The following is a 26,495-nucleotide window of genomic DNA, read 5'->3' as shown; positions in this document are numbered from 1 at the left end:
CCGAGATCATCGTCGAGCTGTACGTGTGCTGAACGCGGAGGTGCCGTCCGTTCGGTACTAGATCGTGGGACTGATCGCGGGATTGTTCGCGGGGCGGATCGAGGGACGTGAGGACGTTCCACTACATCAACCGCGTTCTCTAACGCTTCTGCTGTACGATCTACAAGGGTACGTAGATCACTCATCCCCTCTCGTAGATGGACATCACCATGATAGGTCTTCGTGCGCGTAGGAAATTTTTTGTTTCCCATGCGATGTTCCCCAACAGTGGCATCATGAGCTAGGTTCATGCGTAGATGTCTTCTCGAGTAGAACACAAAAGGTTTTGTGGGCGGTGATGTGCGTTTTGCTGCCCTCCTTAGTCTTTTCTTGATTCCACGGTATTGTTGGATTGAAGCGGCTTGGACCGACATTACTCGTACGCTTACGAGAGACTGGTTTCATCGTTACGAGTAACTCCGTTGCTCAAAGATGACTGGCACGTGACAGTTTCTCCAACTTTAGTTGAATCGGATTTGACCGAGGAGGTCCTTGGATGAGGTTAAATAGCAACTCATATATCTCCGTTGTGGTGTTTGCGTAAGTAAGATGCGATCCTACTAGATACCCATGGTCACCACGTAAAACATGCAACAACAAAATTAGAGGACGTCTAACTTGTTTTTGCAGGGTATGCTTGTGATGTGATATGGCCAATGATGTGATGTGATATATTGGATGTATGAGATGATCATGTTGTAATAGAAATATCGACTTGCACGTCGATGGTACGGCAACCGGCAGGAGCCATAGGGTTGTCTTTATACTAACGTTTGTGCTTGCAGATGCGTTTACTATTTTGCTAGGATGTAGCTTTAGTAGTAATAGCATGAGTAGCACGACAACCCCGATGGCAACATATTGATGGAGATCATGGCGTGGCGCCGGTGACAAGAAGATCGTGCCGGTGCTTTGGTGATGGAGATCAAGAAGCACGTGATGATGGCCATATCATGTCACTTATGAATTGCATGTGATGTTAATCCTTTTATGCACCTTATTTTGCTTAGAACGACGGTAGCATTATGAGGTGATCTCTCACTAAAATTTCAAGACGAAATTGTGTTCTCCCCGACTGTGCACCGTTGCTACAGTTCGTCGTTTCGAGACACCACGTGATGATCGGGTGTGATAGACTCAACGTTCACATACAACGGGTGCAAAACAGTTGCGCACGTGGAACACTCGGGTTAAGCTTGACGAGCCTAGCATGTGCAGACATGGCCTCGGAACACATGAGACCGAAAGGTCGATCATGAATCATATAGATGATATGATTAGCATAGGGATGCTTACCACTGAAACTATAGTCAACTCACGTGATGATCGGACTTGAGCTAGTGTAAGTGGATCATGAACCACTCAAATGACTAGAGAGATGTACTTTTTGAGTGGGAGTTTAGCGAATGATTTGATTAAGTTAAACTCTAATTATCTTGAACATAGTCTAAGTCCACTTTGAATATATTTGTGTTGTAGATCATGGCTCACGCGACTGTCATCCTGAATTTTAATACGTTCCTAGAGAAAGCTAAGTTGAAAGATGATGGAAGCAACTTTGTAGACTGGGCTCGTAATCTTAAGCTAATCTTACAAGCTGGGAAGAAGGATTATGTCCTTAATGCTGCGCTAGGAGATGAACCACCCGCTACGGCTGATCAGGATGTTAAGAACGCTTGGTTAGCACGTAAGGAGGACTACTCAATAGTTCAATGTGCAGTCTTGTATGGCTTAGAACCGGGACTTCAACGTCGCTTTGAGCGTCATGGAGCATTTGAGATGTTCCAGGAGTTGAAGTTTATCTTTCAGAAGAACGCCCGGATCGAGAGGTATGAGACCTCCGATAAATTCTATGCTTGCAAGATGGAGGAAAACTCGTCTGTCAGTGAACATGTGCTCAAAATGTCTGGGTACTCAAACCGTCTAGCTGAGCTGGGGATTGAACTCCCGCAAGAGGCTATCACTGACAGAATCCTTCAATCACTGCCGCCAAGCTATAAAGGCTTTGTGTTGAACTACAACATGCAAGGGATGAACAAGTCTCCCGGCGAGTTGTTTGCGATGCTGAAAGTCGCAGAGTCTGAACTCCGTAAAGAGCATCAAGTGTTGATGGTGAGCAAGACCACTAGTTTCAAGAGAAATGGCAAAGGCAAGAAGGGCAATTCGAAGAAGAGCGGCAAGCCTGTTGCCAATCCGACGAAGAAACCCAAAGCTGGACCTAAGCCTGAAACAGAGTGTTTCTATTGCAAGGGTATGGGTCACTGGAAGCGCAATTGCCCCAAGTATCTGGCAGATAAGAAGGCGGGCAAAGAAAAATCAGGTATATTTGATATACATGTTATTGATGTGTAATTAACCGGCTCTCGTAGTAGTGCCTGGGTATTCGATACCGGTTCTGTTGCTCATATTTGCAACTCGAAACAGGAACTGCGGAATAGGCGAAGGCTGGCGAAAGATGAAGTGACGATGCGCGTAGGAAATGGTTCCAAGGTTGATGCAATCGCCGTCGGCACAGTGTCACTTCAGTTACCATCAGGATTAGTGATGAACTTAAATCATTGTTATTTAGTGCCTGTGTTGAGCATGAACATTATATCTGGATCTTGTTTATTGCGAGACGGTTACTCTTTTAAGTCAGAGAATAATGGTTGTTCTATTTCTATGAGTAACATCTTTTATGGTCATGCACCGAATGTGAGAGGATTGTTCATATTGAATCTTGATAACGATACGCATATACATAACATTGAGACCAAAAGAGTTAGAGTTAACAATGATAGCGCCATATTTTTGTGGCACTGCCGCTTAGGTCATATTGGTGTAAAGCGCATGAAGAAACTCCATGTTGATGGACTTTTGGAGTCACTTGACTTTGATTCACTTGACACATGCGAACCATGTCTCATGGGCAAGATGACTAAGACTCTGTTCTCAGGAACAATGGAGCGTGCAAGTGACTTGTTGGAAATCATACATACCGATGTGTGTGGTCCGATGAGCGTGGAGGCACGCGGCGGATATCGTTATTTTCTCACCTTCACTGACGATTTAAGTAGATATGGTTATGTCTACTTGATGAAGCACAAGTCTGAGACATTTGAAATGTTCAAGCAATTTCAGAGTGAAGTGGAAAATCATCGTAACAAGAAGATCAAGTTCCTACGGTCTGATCGTGGGGGTGAATATCTGAGTTTCGAGTTTGGTGCTCACTTAAGACAATGTGGAATTGTTTCACAGTTAACACCGCCTGGAACACCACAGCGTAATGGTGTGTCCGAACGTCGTAATCGTACTTTATTAGAGCTGGTGCAATCTATGATGTCTCTTACCGATTTGCCGTTATCGTTTTGGGGTTATGCATTAGAAACAGCTGCATTCACTTTAAATAGGGCACCATCAAAATCCGTTGAGACGACACCATACGAGCTGTGGTATGGTAAAAGACCAAAATTGTCGTTTCTTAAAGTTTGGGGATGTGATGCTTATGTTAAAAAGCTTCAGCCTGAAAAGCTGGAACCCAAAGCGGAAAAGTGTGTCTTCATAGGTTACCCAAAAGAGACAGTTGGGTACACCTTCTATCTCAAATCCGAGGGCAAAGTGTTTGTTGCTAAAAACGGAGCTTTTCTCGAGAAGGAGTTTCTCTCGAGAGAATTGAGTGGGAGGAAGATAGAACTTGACGAGGTTGTCGAACCTCTCATCCCTCTGGATGGTGGCGCAGGGCAAAGGGAAACCTCTGTCATTGCGACGCCGGTTGAGGAGGGAGTTAATGATGATGATCATGAAACTCCAGTTCAAGTTTCTGTCGAACCACGCAGGTCGACGAGACCACGTGCTTCTCCAGAGTGGTACGGGAATCCCGTCTTGTCAAACATGTTGTTAGACAACAACGAGCCGACAAATTATGAAGAAGCAATGGTGGGCCCAGATTCCAACAAATGGCTAGAAGCCATGAAGTCCAAGATAGGATCCATGTATGAGAACAAAGTGTGGACTTTGGAGGTACTACCTGAGGGCCGCAAGGCTATTCAGAACAAATGGATCTTTAAGAGGAAGACGGACGCTGACGCTAATGTGACCGTTTATAAAGCTCGACTTGTGGCAAAGGGTTTTTCACAAGTTCAAGGAATTGACTACGATGAGACATTCTCACCCGTAGCGATGCTTAAGTCCGTCAGAATCATGTTAGCAATAGCTGCGTTTTTCGATTATGAAATCTGGCAGATGGATGTCAAAACGGCGTTCCTTAACGGTTTCCTTAAGGAAGAGTTGTATATGATACAACCCGAAGGTTTTGTCGATCCTAAGAATGCTAACAAGGTATGCAAGCTCCAGCGATCCATTTATGGACTGGTGCAAGCATCTCGGAGTTGGAACAAACGCTTTGATGAGGTGATCAAAGCATTTGGGTTTGTACAAGTGGTTGGAGAATCTTGAATTTACAAGAAAGTGAGTGGGAGCTCTGTGGCGTTTCTAATATTATATGTAGATGACATATTACTGATTGGAAACAACGTAGAGTTTTTAGAGAGCATAAAGGATTACTTGAATAAAAGTTTCTCTATGAAGGACCTAGGAGAAGCTGCTTACATTCTAGGCATTAAGATCTATAGGGATAGATCAAAACGCCTGATAGGACTTTCACAAAGCACATACCTTGACAAAGTTTTGAAGAGGTTCAAAATGGAACAGTCCAAGAAAGGGTTCTTGCCAGTTCTACAAGGTACGAGATTGAGTAAGACTCAGTGCCCAGCAACTTATGAAGATAGAGAGCATATGCGCTCCGTCCCCTATGCTTCAGCCATAGGTTCTATCATGTATGCGATGCTGTGCACTAGACCGGATGTTAGCCTGGCCATAAGTATGGCAGGTAGGTTCCAGAGTAATCCAGGAGTGGATCACTGGACAGCGGTCAAGAATATCCTGAAGTACCTGAAAAGGACTAAGGAGATGTTTCTCGTGTATGGAGGTGACGAAGAGCTCGCCGTAAAAGGTTACGTCGATGCAAGCTTTGACACAGATCCGGACGAATCTAAGTCGCAAACCGGATACGTATTTATTCTTAATGGGGGTGCAGTAAGCTGGTGCAGTTCCAAGCAAAGCGTCGTAGCAGATTCTACATGTGAAGCAAAGTACATGGCTGCCTCGGAGGCAGCTAAGGAGGGTGTCTGGATGAAGCAGTTCATGACGGATCTTGGAGTAGTGCCAAGCGCACTGAATCCAATAACCTTGTTCTGTGACAACACTGGTGCCATTGCCTTAGCAAAGGAACCACGGTTTCACAAGAAGACCAGACACATCAAACGACGCTTCAACCTCATCCGCGACTACGTCGAGGGAGAGGACGTGAATATATGCAAAGTGCACACGGATCTGAATGTAGCAGACCCGCTGACTAAACCTCTTCCACGGCCAAAACATGATCAACACCAGAACTGTATGGGTGTTAGATTTATTACAATGTAATTCACATGGTGATGTGAGGGCTAGATTATTGACTCTAGTGCAAGTGGGAACTGTTGGAATTATGCCCTAGAGGCAATAATAAATATAGTTATTATTATAATTCCTGTATCAAGATAATAGTTTATTATCCATGCTATAATTGTATTGAATGAAGACTCATTTACATGTGTGGATACATAGACAAAACACTGTCCCTAGCATGCCTCTAGTTGGCTGGCTAGTTGATCGATGATAGTCAGTGTCTTCTGATTATGAACAAGGTGTTGTTAACTGGATCACGTCATTGGGAGAATCACGTGATGGACTAGACCCAAACTAATAGACGTAGCATGTTGATCGTGTCTTTTTGTTGCTACTGTTTTCTGCGTGTCAAGTATTTATTCCTATGACCATGAGATCATATAACTCACTGACACCGGAGGAATGCTTTGTGTGTATCAAACGTCGCAACGTAACTGGGTGACTATAAAGATGCTCTACAGGTATCTCCGAAGGTCTTAGTTGAGTTAGTATGGATCAAGACTGGGATTTGTCACTCCGTGTGACGGAGAGGTATCTCGGGGCCCACTCGGTAATACAACATCACACACAAGCCTTGCAAGCAATGTAACTTAGTGTAAGTTGCGGGATCTTGTATTACGGAACGAGTAAAGAGACTTGCCGGTAAACGAGATTGAAATAGGTATGCGGATACTGACGATCGAATCTCGGGCAAGTAACATACCGAAGGACAAAGGGAATGACATACGGGATTATATGAATCCTTGGCACTGAGGTTCAAACGATAAGATCTTCGTAGAATATGTAGGATCCAATATGGGCATCCAGGTCCCGCTATGGGAAAATTTTTGTTTCCCATGCGACGTTCCCCAACACCTTTTGGGCTGTCCCACCAGCCCACTAAGGGCTGGTGTGCCACCCTCAAGGCCTATGGGCTTCCCCGGGGTGGGTTGCCCCCCCCCCCCCCCCCCGGTGAACTCCCGGAACCCATTCGTCATTCCCGGTACATTCCCGGTAACTCCGAAAACCTTCCGGTAATCAAATGAGGTCATCCTATATATCAATCTTCGTTTCCGGAACATTCCGGAAACCCTCGTGACGTCCGTGATCTCATCCGGGACTCCGAACAACATTCGGTAACCAACCATATAACTCAAATACGCATAAAACAACGTCGAACCTTAAGTGTGCAGACCCTGCGGGTTCGAGAACTATGTGGACATGACCCGAGAGACTCCTCGGTCAATATCCAATAGCGGGACCTGGATGCCCATATTGGATCCTACATATTGTACGAAGATCTTATCGTTTGAACCTCAGTGCCAAGGATTCATATAATCCCGTATGTCATTCCCTTTGTCCTTCGGTATGTTACTTGCCCGAGATTCGATCGTCAGTATCCGCATACCTATTTCAATCTCGTTTACCGGCAAGTCTCTTTACTCGTTCCGTAATACAAGATCCCGCAACTTACACTAAGTTACATTGCTTGCAAGGCTTGTGTGTGATGTTGTATTACCGAGTGGGCCCCGAGATACCTCTCCGTCACACGGAGTGACAAATCCCAGTCTTGATCCATACTAACTCAACTAACACCTTCGGAGATACCTGTAGAGCATCTTTATAGTCACCCAGTTACGTTGCGACGTTTGATACACACAAAGCATTCCTCCGGTGTCAGTGAGTTATATGATCTAATGGTCATAGGAATAAATACTTGACACGCAGAAAACAGTAGTAACAAAATGACACGATCAACATGCTACGTCTATTAGTTTGGGTCTAGTCCATCACATGATTCTCCCAATGATGTGATCCCGTTATCAAGTGACAACACTTGCCCATGGTCAGGAAACCTTGACCATCTTTAATCAACGAGCTAGTCAACTAGAGGCTTACTAGGGACAGTGTTTTGTTTATGTATCCACACAAGTATTGTGTTTCCAATCAATACAATTATAGCATGGATAATAAACGATTATCATGAACTAAGAAATATAATAATAACTAATTTATTATTGCCTCTAGGGCATATTTCCAACAAGACCATGGTTTCTCTCAAAAATTATGCATTCTCTACTACGTGTTTGTAGACTGAGCTCCCATTTTTTTCTTGATTTTGATTGCTAGATTATCTCTACTATTAAAGGGGAGATGGTAGTCTAGGCTCAATAGTTTATTTTCACGACGACAAACTCGGGCGAGTGTAAGACCGCTCCCGACCTTACTCTAGGGATCCTCCCACCCTTCCCCTGCCGCCGCCGTCCGTCCCCCCCCCCCCCCGCCCCCTCTCCCTCCTCCCGGATCCGCCCCCGTGCCGCCTCCCCGAGAGGTGGCAGGGGCGACGCGAGCCCCTCTCCTCTTCGGCCTCCCTCCTTTCCCCTTCACTCCCTGCCGCCGCCGACGGTCGCCCCCGGCGCTTGGCCGGGTGGTGTTGGCGGCGGCGGGACTGCTTGTCCCCGCATGCGCGGCTCCCTGCACGGGGTATGGAGGCAGCGGCAGTGCTCCTCAGCTTGGCGACGGTCCGGCGACCCGGCAGCAGTGGCCGGTGGCGCGCGAGGTGGTGGTGTGGCCCCTTGGCGATGAGACGGCGTGGTGACGCAGGTTGGCCGGTGACGCGCCCTCGGCCCAGATCTGGGCCCTGCGGGCCTCATCTGGGTCCCTACGGGCCGACCCCCGGCGTGGCTTCATCGTCGTTTGTGTGGTGAGGAGGAGGAGCAGCTCGGACGGGGGGCGGCGACGCCGATGGCGTGCCTGCTGCAGCGCGATGGCGGGAGCTTTACGGGCATGGTATGCTGTTGCAGCGCGTTGACGGTGGAGGTTGTACCCTCCCGCGTGCCGACGGTGCTGTGGCCCTTAGTCCCGGCTCCTATTCCTCGCCATGCAGGCCTCACCTCTTGGTGCCGTGGTGAGACGGCGTGGAGGCTTCATGACCGCGGTGGCGCAAGATGGTGGTCGGTTTGGTGGCAGGCTCAGGAGCATCCGAGGTGAAGGTTGGGATCGGGGGAAACCCTTGTCGGCCTGGCCGACACCGGCCAACTTGCGTTGTTGGCATTTTTCTCTTGTTCTTTCTCTTTCGTTTCTTTTGGGTGTGATTGTGCTGATTTCACCCCAGCACCTACTGTTGGTTGTATCGGTTGGTTGCTTTGTAATACAAAGCGAGAAAAACCTTTTTTCGGAATAGTTTATTTTCTACTCACCAGCATAATCAGTTTGTAGTTCCTACTATTGATCGGTGGACCCAACCAATGGTGGCATGGAGATGACGGTGAGGCATCGCGCTCTGGTTGCGGTGAGGAGTTCATCAACGAAGGTGACAGTGTGTCATCTCCAGACCAGTTATGACCTTGACCTTTCCCGTCCTTTTGATCACAACAGCAGAAAAAGTACCGGAGAAGCTAGCGTGCCACCCCGGTCTGTTCCGCCGGACGTCTCTGGACCGGAGAGTGTACACGTGCCGTTACCGAACACCAATCTCGCGCCCCTTGTGTTTGTGTGACCTTTAGCTAGAGGTCCAAATAAAGGGCCTCCGTCTGTCTCCCTGCGCGCACCTGCTGAGCGCTACTAGACTACCAGCAGTGCAGGAGGAGGACAACGGTGGGCTGTGGAGAGAGCGATGGGGTCGCTGGGGAAGGACGCGGCCGGGGCGGCGGAGCGGGTGGTGCTGGCGGTGAACGGCGTGCGGCGAGAGGCGGCCGGCGTCGACCCGTCGACGACGCTGCTGGAGTTCCTCCGCACGCGGACGCCCGTGAGAGGGCCCAAGCTCGGCTGCGGCGAAGGTTAGCAGACCACCACCCGCTGCCACTCGATTCATATCCGCTTGTTGAATTCTTCTCTCGGTAGTTCGTTTCCGATGGGAATGGGATGGATGGATTGAGGCCACCGTCCATGTGAGCTGCTCGAGATTTCGATCGAACCGGAAAGACTTCTTGGGAGCAGGGAAAAAGCTCGGCTGTGTTCACGTGCACGTAGGACATCACGCACATGCATGCGGATTATTCCATGTTCATCGTCTCGTTCTTCTTTTCCTTAGGTAATAATACTCCCTTCTTCCGAAAGTACTCGTCACACAAGTTTTAAATACATTTGCTTTTATACATTTGTACGATAAATAATTTTTATGGATGGAATACTTTCTCTGTTTTTAAATATATTTTTAAATATTTTACTACGAACTACATACGGGATATCTAGACTGTGAATTCACTCTTTTTTCTCGTATGTACTTCCTCCGTTTTTAAATATAAATTTAAAAAAATTTACTACAAAATACATACAAAACAAAATAAATGAATCTACGCCCTTTGAGTATATATATATACATTCGTATGTACTTTTTATTAGAATATTAAAAAAGACTTATATTTAAAAACATAAAGAGTAATCCATAATGAAATATCTAAAATTTTAAAACGAATAGAGTAATAAACTAGACAGCGCAATCTTTTTTTGAGGGATAGACAGCGCTATCGTTCATAAATCGTCACGGGCCCATCGCAGATATCTGCCTCACTATCGGTCCTTCACCAACGGCACATACCGATTACAGCCTCCATCGCAATTGGTGGGTCGTCGATGGCTCTATATATCGTTCGTTCATCAAACGCGACCACAAATATTGTTCTATTGTGTGTTTTCTCCTGGAAAAAATCCTCTTGCCTGCTCCGGCCTCCGTATGAGCATGCCACGATCTGATCAGCGTACCCTTCTTGGATTCTGGTACTTCTTGGCTGATCCATGCACACGCCACATTGCAAAATTTAGCAAGTCAACTCACTACGGAATCTAGGGTATTCCTAACGAGACAGTAATTTATCCAAGGGATTCTGTTTAAAGATTGCACTCCGGATTTCCAGGAACAGAATAATCGAGTGAGCAGGACGTGTCGCAAGTATAATAGGATGACGTAGGCGGTCTGTAAGACTTAAAATAATATATTTGTGATGAGTTAAAAGAGAGAGAAGAGAAGAGACGGTTGTTCTTTTACTTTCAATATAATGTTGTTTTGAATTTTTTAAATTGTCAAGACATGACCTGGCCCATCAGACAAGTTCACGCGTATAACTGTAAGTAGGAGTATATATAATTCAAATTTTTTAGTTTATTGGTAGTATTTTTATTCTTCGGAAGTTTAATTTGACTTTTCTTTTTCAAGAACGAATATTAATTTAACTTTACCTACCATCAAACGGCTAGTCGACAACCGACGACTTTGTACAACAGTTAGCAGAAATAACCTTGCCCAACACATTATTTTCACCACACTCGGTCTAGCGATCAAATCGAGATACACTGGTACTTCCTTCGTTTTTATTTACTTTGCGTATTAGTTTTGATTAAAGTTAAGTTTTGTAAACTTTAACAAAAAATATAGAAATTTTTTTAACATATACAATAAAAAAAGTACCGTTAGATTCATTATTGAATGTACTTTTATATAATATGGATTTGTTATGATAAATATTTATATAGTTTTCTATAGACTTGTCAAACTTTACAAAGTTTAACTACAGTCAACTCTAACATACAGAGTAAATTAAAAAAGCGGGGTACGGGAGTATATATATTCTTGACTTTTATTTTAATAATAATAATAATAGTACTAGGTCCATATCACTCAGACATGATGGTGAGAAAAGGATGCCCCTTGCCGTTGTACTTTTCTCATAGTGGAGCAATCATACAGCCATATACAAAACCATTGGACCATGACTCTACACCACTTCATGTTTGGTGGCCAGGTCCCATGCGTCAACTTGGCACATGCCCTATATTGATATTTATATAGATTCGCATGACTTTAGAGCATCTCCATTAAACCCTTAAATCTAAAACCAGTTTTAAGGGTTGAGAATTGGTCATTTTTGTTACTTTTAAGGGTTGAAAAACAGGGGCAAAGACTAGAACCCTCAAACCCAACCCTTATAACGGAATATTCCGTTATTCCGTTATAAGGGTTGGGTTTGAGGGTTCTAGTCTTTGCCCCAACCCCAACCCTTAAAACTGTCATTTCATATATCACACATTTCATCACATGACATATCACAAATTCAATCACATTTGACATAAAACAATAATCATTCTAGTTATTATTACAACACTGAATAAAAAAATAATCATTCAAATCATTACAACAATGTTTGAGCAAATTACAACAATTGTTCGAATCAAATAGGACATAAATAAGTAAAACAAAGATACATCATGCGCCAATGCGCCGCCCATCCAAATGCCAGTGGTGCTCTACTAGATCATCCCGGAGCCGACCATGAGTGGTTCCATCCTCAATCTCACGATGTGCTTCAAGAAAAGCTTGTATGCGAGAAGGGTTTTACATACCAAGTGGCTACAATTAGTGCCAATGAAGCAAAAATTAAAAACTTAAAAAGTAAAAAAAAAACTCACCGGGGCGGGGCGGGGACGACCGGCCGAGGCGGGGCGCGGGCGGGCGGCGTCCGGGGCGTGGCGGGGACGCAGCCGGGGAGCGGAGGGGCGGCGGGGCGGCGGCCGGGGCGCGGTGGGCGGCGGCCGAGATGCGGAGGGCGGCGGGGCGGCGGCCGGGGCGCGGGGGCGGCGGGGCGGCGGCCGGGGCGCGGGGGCGGCGGGGCGGCGGCCGGAGCGCCGTGGGCGGATGCCGAGATGCGGAGGGCGGCGGCCGGGCGCGGAGGGGCGGCGGGGCGACGACCGTGGCGCGAAGGGAGCGCCGGGGGACGGCGGCTGCCGGGGCGACTTCCTCGCGCGCGGGGGAACCAACTGCCTCCCGCGCGAGGTGGGAACTAGAGTGCGGGTTGGGGGCAGTTTTCCCTCCCAACCCTCACTTCTACAGGCTGGGAAGGGGTTTGAGGGTTGGACCTCTAAATTTTTTTACGGGTTTAAGGGTTCTAGTCTACGCCGTTTTTCCGATGAAAACTGTAAAAAAAAGCGGTTATTTTTAAGGGTTTGAGGGTTTGAGGGCTCTACTAAAGATGCTCTTACACTCTCCAAAAATAGCCCAGCAAACGAGGTAACTAAGGGTCTGTTCGAAAACGGACCCCTCCAGCCACTCCGCTCCTTCGGAGCTGGAAATAAGGAGTGATAGAATGTCTGCTCTGCAGAAATGAACTATGCGTCGCTCCGCTCCACCGCGGAGTTGGGAGCCGGAGCGTTCCTGAACAGGTCGTAAGGGGGAGGGGGGCATGTGCGGATTTTTTCACTGTTTTGACCCATGGGATGAAAATATTACACGGAATGAACTCTGATTGAAAACATTTCACGATCTGACCCTTTTTTAAACGCCAGAGCCCGTGGCGTTGCAGACGCATGTAGAAACGCCAGTCCACTGTGGCGTTGCAGACCCACATTCAAACGCCAGTCTACCTTACGTTTCAGTCCAACATAGAAACGCGAGGGATACTGACGTTGCTGGCCACGCGCGAAACGCCATGGTCCATGTCGTTTCAGCACTACACATGTTGTTGGCAGCATGCCGTGGGCTAGCTGGATGCCGTCGTTGCATTCCACAGTTGGTCTGCAACGCCAGCACTGTTGGCGTTTCACGGTGGGTCTGCAACGCCACATTAGACTGGCGTTGCAAGAAAGAAAAAACGTCACGGTAGACACGCATGTCACAGTAGGGCAGTAACGCCATGGTAGACTGACGTTGCATAGTGAGGCAGTTTCTAAAAGGGTCACATCGTGAAATATTTTCAAATCTGGTTCATTTTGTGCTCATGTTTAAAAAAAAGGTTAAAACAGTGAAAAAATCCGGCATGTGCTTCGCAATTGCCTTGTTTTTTTTGAGTTTTTCCACTTGTTCTTTCACCTAGGAAAAGGTAAATAAAATAAAAACTGATCTATTTTCCGCATTAATGCAAGGTGACCATTGTCTGCATATGATTTGGTTGTCTGTATACCCCTGGCCTGGTTGTAAAGAAACACAAGTCATATTGTTTGGTTGTGGGTTTGTTTAGGCAGAAACAGGAATCATGTTGTTTGGTTACATGTTGGGATGAGCTTACCAACACTTTAGCAAAAACGACGTAGATAGCAACAAGTTCAACGTAGTGCCATGGAATTAAACATAGTCTTAAACATATCATCTCACGTTAAACAAAAGAGAGAAGAATTAACTTTTAAGCATCCATGGCGAAAGCATGTCGTATTTGTTGAAGACGACCACCTTCAAGGTGTCGGGAGTTAGCAACTTGAAAGTAATGAGGTACCCGATCTTGATCTGGAGACCAACGACGAAAGGGTCCCAACCCTAATGAAGTGTGACCATGTTGTTGATCACCTGGATCGTCACCCTTCACGTGCAGCCGGTGTTGCTGTTGAGCTTGATTCTGGAGGGACGGTGGGGAACTGCTTGGTGAAGTCCAATGGCATCGGCAAGCACTCCAGCTTTCGTGCACGGACCTTGCAGAAGTGGATTGGCCCAAGCTCCTCATGGAAATGGACGAAGTTCCACGGCTGCTTGGGGCGCTGGGGAGCTCCACCACCGCCTTGCTTACTCTTCAGCCAACACCACCTGCGTTCCCTCGGCTTTCTTTGAAGGAGCATTCTCAATTTGCATAATTATGAACAATACGAATAGAGGTCAATGAATAAAACAAATGCAACACACCATAGTTGTTGGTCAGCTCTGAATCGTCCCACCCCCTACTCCAAAGCCCATATTTATCCGCCACCATCTATCTTTTATCCCATTCCACAACTTTGTCTCACCACCTCTCCATTGCCATGAACCCTCATTGCCAACCCCTTCCCCTGGGGCATCGGATGGAGGGTTGTCTACCTTGGATGCTCGCTCGGTGAGTGCACCAAGTTCACCAGGACCATGGAGGTGTACTCACTGTTCATCGACATCGAGAAGATGCATAAAGAGGTAGACGTTGTGACATTTAAGGCGGTGAAGAAAGAGTTAAATATGATGATACATGACCCAGTGAAAAGCACTATGTCGGTGGAAAATACTGTGTTGGGTGATGGATCATGCCGAGTTTGGCGATCATGTTTAGAGGGTCAGATGGTCAAAGTATAGGCTCATCAGGCCCAACCGACCGTCTCGTTGGTGCCGGAGGACGACCATGAAACGGTGGAGCTGGTGGCTAGGATGTATGAGTGTTTGTAATGTTGATTTACTACCATCCCCAACCCCATGTACTCAAAATCCCCGTGCTGCCTAAATCCAGATATGGCGGTCAATCCCATTCAAACCCCCATGTTCAATGTGATCCCTAGCGCTCGAGTAGAATGTGGAAATCCAATCGAAAACGCAAATGGAAATCTAAGAGAGGATGAAGGGCTTACCGTGATTGTCGAACTCCTGCTGGTGAGGTGGTGAAGCGAGTGATCGACGTTGATGCTCGCCTTGAACTTCGTCTCCACGCTTCCCGCCGACGTCGGTGTGGGAGTGAAGAGATTAAAGCAAGAGAGGTGAGTGATGGAGTCCTGGATTAGGGGGTGCTCGGCATGTCAGTTACCGGTCCTTTGGGCTGGGCCTCGTTCGTCTAGTTCAAGAACATCAAGAAGGAATGACCCAGAGACTTGGCACATACTCAAAGACGTAGAGATAGATCCCAACATGTTTTCCCCTAGATGCAACCGACTTATGTGTAACCCTAGCCTAGGCACCCCTGGTATCTATATAAACTGAGGTGCCAGGGGCATAAAGGAGAGAACTCATTCACATGCGATCTTGTGGTAGATCACATGTACTTTGTACCAGATCACATCAATACAATCAAAGAAGGACGTAGGGTATTACCTTCTCGAGAGGGTCCGAACCTGGGTAAACACCGTGCCTCCTATTACCATCATGCCAAGGCTAACCGTCTACCAGAGATCTGCCGAATTTAGCTTTGCTAGTGAGAGATAGTGAGGGAAAGTGAGGGTAATTACGCGACGCTTCATGAAACAATGCGACGTCTCGAGAACGTCTCCTCGCGTGAAGCCACGCCCGCCCACGTGCCTCGAGTTGCATCGCTTGGGGCTGTGAAAAATGACAGATTCGATTGTTCCCCGAGCCAGGCCAGGAGGTGCTTTAAGTACCGTGCGGGTCAACATTTTGATGGGGCCCTAGCAATCAAACAACCCATTTTCATATTGTGTAACCCTGGTTGAGCTGCATGCAGCCTACAAAAACGTCATAGATGGTCGTAAAAGTTTATCCTTTGTATCCTTACATGCCCGAAAGGTAAAAGGTTCAACTCTGCATGCAGAAATTTCTTTAGGTGGATGCTTCCTCACATGCAAATAAACTCCAAAGAGTCAACACAACCACCGATGAGCATGGGTGCCACAAAAAAATGATGATGTTAGCATCGTGTAAAAGTTATCATGAAAATCAAAAATCAAGTTGCTCATAAATAGTAGTATATTAAATTATAATACTTTCTCTCATCCAAATTAAATGGCGTAGATTTAGGCCCTGTTTGGAACCACTCAGATTATATAATCCAGTTTTTATAATTTATTCTGTCTTCAAACATGATAGAATATGGTGTAGATCATAAAAACTAGATGAACATATTATTAAAAACTCGCAATCTACTCTATCCCAGGTAAAATTAGATTATGGATTGCAAATGACCAATTACCCTTGTAAAGTTGGACATAATTACATTCCTGCCACCGGCACCCTTCACTTAAAAAAACTTAGGACAGACAAGTCGTTATGTAATGTAAAACCTGGATTATAGTTTATATAATCTGGCCTTCAAACATGTTCATCTAGATTATTTTTATAAAACAAATTATATAATCTATCTTTACAATTCAGATTATCATAATCTATTGTGGTTCCAAACAGGGCCTTAGTCAACTTGTACGGGAGCGAGTTTTTATTGCGGTGTTTCTTATTATGAGACGTTCAAAATTAAATCCGTATTGATATGTTCCGAATAATATTTCTAAAAAGCAACTTACCGTGACAAAAACCAAGTTCGTAGTGTAAACTGTTTTTTCTATCACTCGTTGAACTTGACCACTTTATTCGAACGTATGTCGATAAAGCAAGATTTTTCCACGTATATAATCACCCACGCATTGTTTAAGCAATTTTTATACACATTTTTTTAGCTTGCATTGATGCTTGTAAAAGGAATATTGACGTAATCAGAAAGCAAGTTTGTAACACATTGCAAACTTGCATTTCGATCATACCGAGAGCATCTACAGCCAGACATCCAATTTTCTCCTCGAACATTTAAAACATTGGCCTGGTCAATTTCGAGTTTAAAAGGTGATCTAACCGGACAGCCCCCCCCCCCACCCACCCTTCCTCCCTAAAGCCGGACTGAGATTATACCTCAACGCGAGACCAGATTTGAAGACAATATGATGGTGCCTGCAAGGGCGGGCCCACGTTGGGCTGAGTGGGGGGCCATGCCCTCAATCAATATATATTTTTACTGCTTTGAATTCAATATTTTACCAGTTGGGCCTCCAGTTAGCCAAATATTTTGGCCCCCAGACCCTTGGCCCCGCTCTGGATTCTTGGTTGTGTCCGCCCCTGGGTGCCTGGTCACACTCGGACACTCCTGTCAGCTCAAACCAATCACACCAACCCACAAGTGATTCACAATTTTCTTTGCTCTCTTCCTCCTCGCATCCATGGGCGGAGCTCATCCAAATCCTCCGACACACAGTTCATTCTGCTCGACACGGATGCGGCGTCATCATTCTCCTCTCGCTCCAACGTCTTGTCTGGCCATGCACCGTGCACCATCAGCCTCGTAATGGCATGTGTTGGCCGCAACGTGTTAGCTAGCGAGCTGCTAGCCTCCGCTGGTGCTTACTCTTACGAGTGGTTGGGTAACCCCAAATATAAGGGTGAAGTAACCTAACCAGGGCCGTCTCCAGAAATTCGGGGGCCGGGGGCGAAAATCAAAATTGGGCCCCAAATTTCAACAAGTTGTGATTACAGAAGAACTAATGTATCTAAAATATAAAAATATGTATACAACTGATAAAGAACAAACTTAATTTCGTCCTACTCCTATCCTAGCACTGTGGAAAAATAAATTTGTAACCGATATCTAACCCAAGAACAAATAATCTCGTCCTACTCGGCTCCTCCTAACCTAGGTCAGAGAGATCAAACTTAATCAGGTACTATTGATGAAGAAAAGGGATAAAATTAAATAGAAAACGACGATACTTAAGGGCAGCCAGGTCGTGGGCAATCGCCGATGGTGGAAGGCATCGGACTCTGCTTTGGGCGACTGGCGGAAAACACTGAAAGTAGCCGGACAGCGTCCTGGGCGATGGCGGAAGGCAGCAGACCACCTCTGATTAATTGGCGGAAACCACAAGTCTTAGCGATCCATACATGTATCATGGATAAGCACTTAAGCAGGCCTCGTGACTCATGGGCTGAGGTACGATTTGCTTAGCAGGCTGTTGGGTACGTTTAGTCGGCCGGCTCGATGTTAGATTATGGCTGGTTAGGCAAAGTGTGTTTACATTGTACGCACCCAGTTATTTGGGGGCCCCAAACTTTTGGGGGCCCTGTGCGGTCACCCACCTCGGCCTCCCTTGTCGACGGGCCTGAACCTAACAATAATTATGTTTCTCGGTAGAGAATCAAGTTTTATCGAATCAGATTGAGTTCTTCCAGCAAACAATGTCAGTGGTACATGCACAAAAACACAACGCCAATTGTCCCCAACACATCGAGAAGGTTGTCAAACTTTTTGTCTTGCTAGTTATAAGATTACAATTGCACGGTATGGTAGGAATTGATAGTTAGATAAAACAAAAAAAAGGTGCAACAAAGAATATTTTTATGGAGTTTTTAGTGATAGAGAATAGGTCTATAGGGACCATAGGTTCAATAGTGGCATCTCTCATAAGCATACAAGTGTGGTGTGGTGAAAAAATTACAATTGACCAACGATTAAATTATAATATTTATATTTATGACTATAATCATTCATGGTATAATCTCTTATATGCATGACCTCCATGATATATAGGTTGTTATCCAACTGAATCTACACCTAATACGCCACCCCAAGACCATAATTCAATGTGCATCTCAAAGTATTAAGTTCATAATAAACATAACATTGCAATAAGCAAGATGATATAATATAGATAGTAAAACTACCATCCAATTGTGATAAAAAAATCATCGTTATATCGTAGTGACAACAACACAATACGTGTTTTGTCTTCACTGAGATATAAATCATCGCAAGATTAAAACCCACTACAATGCACACCTCCATCTCAAGAACTACCCATCAAACTTGGCCAAAGAAGACAAATAGATGGAAGACCATACAAAGTTATTCAATTATACAACATTTAATTGATTTCAATGAACTTTTCGATTATAAAGTGACAATTCATCATATATCAACAAACACATCATCAATTACATCGAATAGGTCCTGATCATGTGAGGCAACTCACGAGAACTTTATATTAAAGAACAACAGAGAGGTAATGGCATCTACCTACTGCTATGGATCCTAAGGTCTTAAGAGAACTATTCACATATGGTCATGGAGGGATTAAGGTTGATGAAGAAGCCTCCGATGGTGGATTATCCCTCCGACAGGGTGCCGGTGGAGCTCCTCGAACAGGAACGTGCAGCGACGAATTTTTTGGGAGAAAATTGGTAGACGGGAATGAACGGAAGGGGGGTTATTCCGTTCGAGGATTATTCCGTTCAGCACCTTTTTTCCCTGAGGAAATGGTCCTTTCCATTAACGATGTCACGTTGCTGCGTGCAGGTGGGTGCGGCGCATGCGTGGTGCTCATCTCCAAATACGACCCGGCCACCGACGAGGTGACAGAGTTCTCGGCGAGCTCCTGTCTGACGCTCGTCGGCAGCCTCAACCACTGCTCGGTCACCACCAGCGAGGGCATCGGCAACACCCGCGATGGCTACCACCCCGTCCAGCAGCGCCTCGCCGGCTTCCATGCCTCGCAGTGCGGCTTCTGCACCCCCGGCATGTGCATGTCCATCTTCTCCGCCCTCGTCAAGGCCGACAAGCCGGACGGCCCTGCCCCGCCAACGGGATTCTCCAAGCTCACCTGCTCCGAGGCCGAGCATGCCATCTCGGGCAACCTGTGCCGCTGCACTGGCTACCGGCCCATCCTCGACACCTGCAAGAGCTTCGCCGCCGACGTCGACCTCGAGGACCTCGGCCTCAACTCGTTCTGGAAGAAAGGCACTGACCGTGCCGACGTCGGCAAGCTGCCAGAATACTCCAGCGGCGCTGTCTGCACCTTCCCTGAGTTCCTTAAGTCCGAGATCAAGGGTCAAATGAACGATATTCCAGCGCCGATCGCCGGCCAAGACGGCTGGTACTATCCCAAGAGCATCGAGGAGCTTCATAGCCTCTTTGATTCCAACTGGTTCGACGAAAACTTGGTCAAGATTGTGGCATCAAACACCGGCGCCGGAGTTTACAAGGATCAAGACCTATACGATAAGTACATCGACATTAAAGGGATCCCGGAGCTTTCCGTCATCCACAGCAGCAACAAGGGGGTGGAGATCGGGGCAGCCATATCCATCTCCAAAGCCATCCAGGTTTTCTCCGATGGCACTCCAGTGTTCCGAAAGATTGCCGGTCACCTCGGCAAGGTGGCCTCGCCGTTCGTCCGGAACACGGCGACTGTCGGCGGGAACGTGATCATGGCACAGCGACTGCAGTTCCCGTCGGACATCGCCACCGTACTTCTCGCCGCGGGTTCGACGGTCACAATCCAGACAGCTTCCAAGATGTTGTGCCTGACGATGGAGGAGTTCTTGGAGCAGCCTCCCTGCGAGGCCAAGACCATACTGCTCAGCATATTTGTCCCTGAGTGGGGTTCAGATAATGTCATCTTCGAGACCTCTCGTGTAGCTCCGAGACCATTCGGCAATGCCGTCTCCTATGTCAATTCAGCATTCCTGGCAAGGACTTCAGGCGATGGAGCATCGGGGAAGCTCATAATTGAGGATATCTGCCTTGCTTTCGGCGCATACGGTGTCGATCACGCCTCCCGGGCTCGGAAGGTTGAAGAGTTCTTGAAGAGGAAATCAGTGAGTGCGCCTGTGATACTTGACGCGGTTCGATTGCTGAAAGATATCATCATGCCGTCAGAAGGCACCACACACCCTGAATACAGAGTCAGCTTGGCTGTCAGTTTCTTGTTCAGTTTCCTTTCTTCACTTGGAAACAACCTGATTGAACCAGCAAAGGCTATTGCTCCCAATGGGTCATGTGCAAATGGAAGCATGAATGGTGAGGTTGCGAGCGAAGACTTGCAGATTAGCTCAAGGCAAGAACTGGTCTTCAATGACGAATACCAACCTGTGGGCAAGCCGATCACGAAATCCGGGGCCGAGCTGCAAGCTTCTGGTATACTCCTACACTTCTATTCCAATGTTTTATTTAGCTTACAAGTGTTTACTTCAAGTAGTTTGTACTCTTCAATTACAAGTGATGGTACTACCTGACAATGCTAATCTACCTTATAACTTATGCCCTGGCACTGCACTTCTTGGATTTCTGCAGCTTGAACTTCTCAGCATTGTTTATAGTAAAGTTGTACTAAAGCTGCGTCAATTAATTTGGATCGGAGGGAGTAATATTTTCTTCTACATACTTCAAGATCATTTGGGAGTTCTTTTTATTCATCTTTAGCACAATGGTTCTATCAGTGCTGAACCATCTGATGTGCTGCATCTCTGAATATATTTCTTCAAAATAATAATTTGTTGGTAAATCTAACTTCTATCAAGAAACATGGGGTTGACAATATTCTTGCTTGTTTTCCAGGGGAGGCTGTGTATGTTGATGACATCCCTACTCCCAAGGATTGCCTCTATGGAGCATTTATCTACAGCACACACCCTCGTGCCTATATCAAAGGTGTCAACTTCAGACCATCTCTGGCTTCGGAAAAGGTCATCGAGGTTATCACCGCAAAGGATATTCCAGCCGGTGGAAAAAATGTTGGATCCGGCATCGATTTTATAGGAACAGAAGCTCTTTTCGGCGATACGGTTTCTGAATTTGCTGGTCAAAATGTTGGCATCGTGGTACCTACTTCTGGCCACCTGAACTCAATTTCAGGACATAAACCAGTACTAGTTTATTTTTACCCTGGATTTTAAGAGATCATTGGACTTACCTTATCCTCTGCCATAACTCAGATCGCTGAAACTCAGAAGTATGCCTATATGGCGGTGAAGCAAGCCGTCATCGAGTATAGCACCGAGAATCTTGAGCCGCCGATTCTGACAATAGAAGACGCCATCAAACATAACAGCTACTTCCAAACTCCCCCATTTATGGCTCCTCAACCAGTTGGGGACTTTGAGCAGGGGATGTCTGAAGCTGATCACAAGATCCTATCAGGAGAGGTACACAGTTGGTATTTTGGATGCAGCATTCTTAGTTTCAGACATGGGCCCAACAGTAACACCTAGTGTCTTTTGTTAATTTCCGACAGGTGAAACTTGAATCGCAGTATTACTTCTACATGGAGACTCAAACCGCATTGGCCATCCCCGACGAAGATAACTGCATCACCGTCTACTCCTCTACGCAGCTACCCGAGATCGTTCAGAATGTCGTCGCGGACTGCCTCGGCATTCCCTACCACAATGTTCGCATCATCACAAGGAGAGCTGGAGGCGGCTTTGGTGGAAAGGGAATGAAATCAACCCATGTAAGTTCATTCAGACTACACACCAACAATAAGTTCTGCTTTTCAGTTGGTACAATTTTCTGATCATGTTGCAACTGTTTGGGTTTTCAGGTAGCATGTGCGTGTGCAGTTGCAGCGTTCAAGCTGCGGCGCCCTGTTCGGATGTACCTCGATCGGAAGACGGACATGATCATGGCCGGAGGGCGGCACCCGATGAAGGCGAAGTACTCCGTCGGGTTCAAGTCAGACGGCACGCTGACGGCTCTACACGTCGATCTTGGGATCAACGCCGGTGTATCGCCGGACTTGAGCCCTATGATCCCGGGTGCCACCATCGCTTCTCTGAAGAAGTACAACTGGGGCGCCCTTGCCTTCGACATCAAGTTGTGCAAGACGAACGTATCGTCCAAGTCCGCCGTGCGGGCGCCCGGCGACGTGCAGGGCTCCTTCATCGCCGAGGCCGTCATCGAGCACGTCGCATCCGTGCTCGGAGCCGACACCAACGCCGTCCGGAGAAAGAACCTCCACAGCGTGGAGAGCCTCACGAAGTTCTACGGCGACGCCGCAGGGGACGCCCCGACGTACAGCCTCATCGACATCTTCGACAAGCTGGCCTTGTCGCCGGAGTACCGGAGCAGGGCGGAGGCAGTTGAGCGGTTCAATGGAGGGAGCAGGTGGAAGAAGCGCGGCATTTCGTGCGTGCCCATCACCTACGAGGTGGCCCTCCGGCCGACGCCGGGGAAGGTGTCCATCCTGAACGACGGCTCGATCGCTGTGGAGGTCGGCGGCGTGGAGCTCGGGCAAGGGCTCTATACCAAGGTGAATCAGATGACGGCGTTCGGGTTGCGGGAGCTCTGTCCCGACGCCGACGGGCTGCTCGACAAGGTGCGCGTCATTCAGGCCGACACGCTGAGCTTGATCCAGGGCAGCTTCACCGGCGGGAGCACCACGTCCGAATGCAGCTGCGAGGCGGTCCGACAGTCGTGCGCCGTGCTCGTCGAGCGCCTCAAGCCCATCAAAGAGGGCCTCGAGGCCAAGTCCGGCGCGGCGGCGCCATGGAGCTCCTTGATCGCCCAGGCTAAGATGGCGAGCGTGAACCTGTCGGCGCAGGCCTACTGGAAGCCAGACCCAGCCTTCGTAAAATACATCAACTACGGAGCCGCCGTCAGCGAGGTGGAAATCGACGTGCTCACCGGAGCGACGACGATCCTGAGGAGCGACCTGGTGTACGACTGCGGGCAGAGCCTGAACCCGGCGGTGGACCTCGGCCAGGTAAGCTCGCCGCCGACCGGCACGGCACGGCACAGCCACCTGATTGCTTGCTGCTTCTGCAGATCGTTGTAGTGTGACTCCATTTTTGGTTCATGGATCAGGTGGAGGGCGCATTCGTGCAAGGGGTTGGGTTCTTCACGAACGAGGACTACGCGACGAACGCCGACGGGCTGGTGGTGAACGACGGCACCTGGACGTACAAGATCCCCACGGTGGACACCATCCCCAAGCAGTTCAACGTGGAGCTCATCAGCAGCGCGCGCGACCAGAAGCGGGTGCTCTCATCCAAGGCGTCCGGCGAGCCGCCGCTGCTGCTGGCGGCGTCGGTGCACTGCGCGATGCGGGAGGCCATCAGGGCGGCCAGGAAGGAATTCTCTGCCAACTCGCCGCTGACGTTCCAGATGGACGTGCCGGCGACCATGGCTGATGTCAAGGAGCTCTGTGGCCTCGACGTTGTGGAGAGGCACCTCCAGAGCCTCTCCTCTGCCGCCGAGGTCTCGACTCCCGTGGCATGACGCGGAGTACGTTGTGTGCAAAAAGTGGTCATGTAGGGTTTTTTTAACATAATACAGACACAAGCATTCATATACAACGCGCATACACTCATCCCTATGAACACGTGCACACACCCTACTTTTGAAAGACTAAGCCGACATATCATCTTGAGATTTATGAAGCCACCATAGACGTTTCATCGTCGATGGAAACGTGCAAATCCTAAAATAAATCTAAAAATAATGCAAGCATCAGAATTTAAAACCTTATTAACCGGGATTACCACTGTTCTTCTAACCATCCAACAGTCGATTTGCAGGTTGTCATGTAGGTTGGCTGGCAACTGTGTTATTTAAAAATGTTACACCTACGGATGTACGTGTCCAGCTGTGTTACTGTACTTACGCAAAAATGTTACGCCTATATAGGGATACTAAGCTACGGACCCACAACCTAAAGAACGTATGTGTCCAGCTATGCTATTGTGCTAATCTCACCCTCCCCATTTAAATCTGAACAATAAATATAGCAATATAATAGCTGGCTTATAGGCCGCTTACATGATATTTTTGTTTTTATGAATAAAAGAGATGTAAAAAAATTAAGAGAAGTAAGCTCTCATTCAAAGATCTAGCTATGTACTTACTCAAAGAGAAATACGATAAATATGAGGAAACAGAAAGAGAGAAGCTAGAAAAAAGTACTAAGGTAATAGTTAACCTTATAGCGGTAATTGCTTTTGGAGGTTGAGCTCCATGAAGGTCTTCAAATGCAAAATTCAAGATTCATGAAATTTCATATTTTTATATTTAAAAAAAACAGAAATAAAATAAAAAGATAGATAAAAACATAGCACACATGTGTGTAAATCTTTACGGCAATATACGTTCAAATGAGGCATGTGCAAAAAACAATGAGGCTTTTTAACACATGATACTATTCATCCTCGTAGGCCAAGAATATTTCTTTCTTATAGAGATCGTATTTCTGTAACTCCGCCTATGTTGTCTCAGCATAGCCGGTCCCAAGCCCGGATAAAGGAGGAGGGTTGTGATAGGCGTGGCGAGCCAACGTGAAAAACCCAGCCACTCTTATGGAGATGAAACCCAAAGGAAACTCGTTGGGGCGTAACCCTCTTAGCGACGCGCCACATCAGAACCCGGGTGTGGTGTCAAATGGGCAAGGGCCGGGCCGTCACCCCCTTGGTGGCGCGTCGTATCTTGATCTGGATACGGTGATAAGTGAGCAAGGGTTGGGTCGCCGCATCCTTAGTGGCGCGCTGCACCGACGCCCCGGTGTAGTGAAAAATGAGCAAGGGTCTTCGCATTTGACTCGACGAGTGCGGAGGTTAAGGAAGTTAGCCGAGCCTAGGAGGATACGCTTAGGTAGCTGGAACGTAGGGTCCCTGACGGGTAAGTTACGGGAGCTAGTTGATACGGCAGTGAGGAGGCGTGTTGATCTCCTATGTGTCCAAGAGACCAAATGGAAGGGACAAAAGGCGAAGGAGGTGGAGGATACCGGCTTCAAGTTGTGGTACACGGGGACAACTTCAAACAAGAATGGAGTAGGCATCTTGGTCAACAAGAGCCTTCGGGATGGAGTTGTGGACGTTAAGAGGCAAGGGGACCGGATGATCCTTGTCAAGCTGGTAGTTGGGGACTTAGTCCTCAATGTTATCATTGCGTATGCCCCGCAAGTAGGCCACAATGAGAGCACCAAGAGGGAGTTCTGGGAAGGCCTGGAGGACTTGGTTAGGAGTGTACCTATTGGTGAGAAGCTCTTCATAGGAGGAGACCTCAATGGCCATGTGGGTACATCTAACATAGGTTTTGAAAGTGTGCATGGGGGCTTTGGCTATGGCATCAGGAACCAAGAAGGAGAAGATGTCCTGAGCTTCGCTCTAGCCTACGACATGGTTGTAGCTAACACCCTCTTTAGGAAGAGAGAATCCCATCTAGTGACGTTCAGTAGTGGTCTACACTCTAGCCAGATTGATTTTGTCCTCTCTAGAAGAGAAGACAGACGCGCTTGCATTGATTGTAAAGCGATACCTGGAGAGAGTGTTATCCCTCAACATAAGCTTGTGGTTGCTAACTTCCGCTTTAGGATTCGTGTCCAACGGGATAAGCGCGCCAAAGTCGCTAGAACGAAGTGGTGGAAGCTCAAGGGGGAGGCATCCCACGCTTTCAGGGAGAGGGTCATTAAGGAGGGCCCTTGGGATGAAGGAGGCGATGCAAACTTGATGTGGACGAGTATGGCGACCTTCTTGCGGAAGGTCGCTGTAGAGGAGTTTGGGGTGGAAGTGGAAGGGAAGCTAAGGACACCTGGTGGTGGAACGATGAGGTCCAGAAGGTTATTAGGGAGAAGAAGGACTGTTTCACATGCCTATTTCTGGACAGAAGTGCAGCTAACATGGAGAAGTATAAGGTGGCGAAGAAGGCTGCAAATCGGGCGGTGAGTGAAGCGAGTGGTCGGGTGATGGGGTTATAGTCCTAGGGTAGGGTCATAGGCCTGCCCTATGGGTCCTACCCAAGGACTACCCTTCATAAAGGATAAGGCCCTTAGTCAGTTCCGACTGAATTAAGGACTTC

At 47.3% G+C, this 26,495-nt stretch overlaps 1 protein-coding gene across 2 annotated transcripts; it reads left to right on the top strand.

Annotated features, from left to right (window-relative positions):
* Positions 1-9,009: 9,009 nt before the first annotated feature.
* LOC123452610 (indole-3-acetaldehyde oxidase-like) lies at positions 9,010-24,021 on the top strand. Of its 2 annotated transcripts, none has more exons than XM_045129293.1 (7): positions 9,010-9,281; positions 19,224-20,843; positions 21,264-21,526; positions 21,641-21,850; positions 21,940-22,158; positions 22,249-23,409; positions 23,511-24,021. In XM_045129293.1, the coding sequence occupies exons 1-7, from the start codon at positions 9,119-9,121 to the stop codon at positions 23,922-23,924; spliced, it is 4,050 nt and encodes a 1,349-aa protein (XP_044985228.1). In that variant the 5' UTR covers positions 9,010-9,118; the 3' UTR covers positions 23,925-24,021. The 2 variants fall into 2 exon arrangements, with proteins under 2 accessions (XP_044985228.1, XP_044985229.1); XM_045129294.1 differs by having other exon boundaries at positions 9,010-9,535.
* Positions 24,022-26,495: the final 2,474 nt, after the last annotated feature.

The sequence above is a fragment of the Hordeum vulgare genome, chromosome 5H, assembly GCF_904849725.1.
Source record: "Hordeum vulgare subsp. vulgare chromosome 5H, MorexV3_pseudomolecules_assembly, whole genome shotgun sequence".
Classification (NCBI taxonomy): Eukaryota; Viridiplantae; Streptophyta; class Magnoliopsida; order Poales; family Poaceae; genus Hordeum; species Hordeum vulgare.
This window is presented reverse-complemented; position numbering and strand designations above follow the sequence as displayed.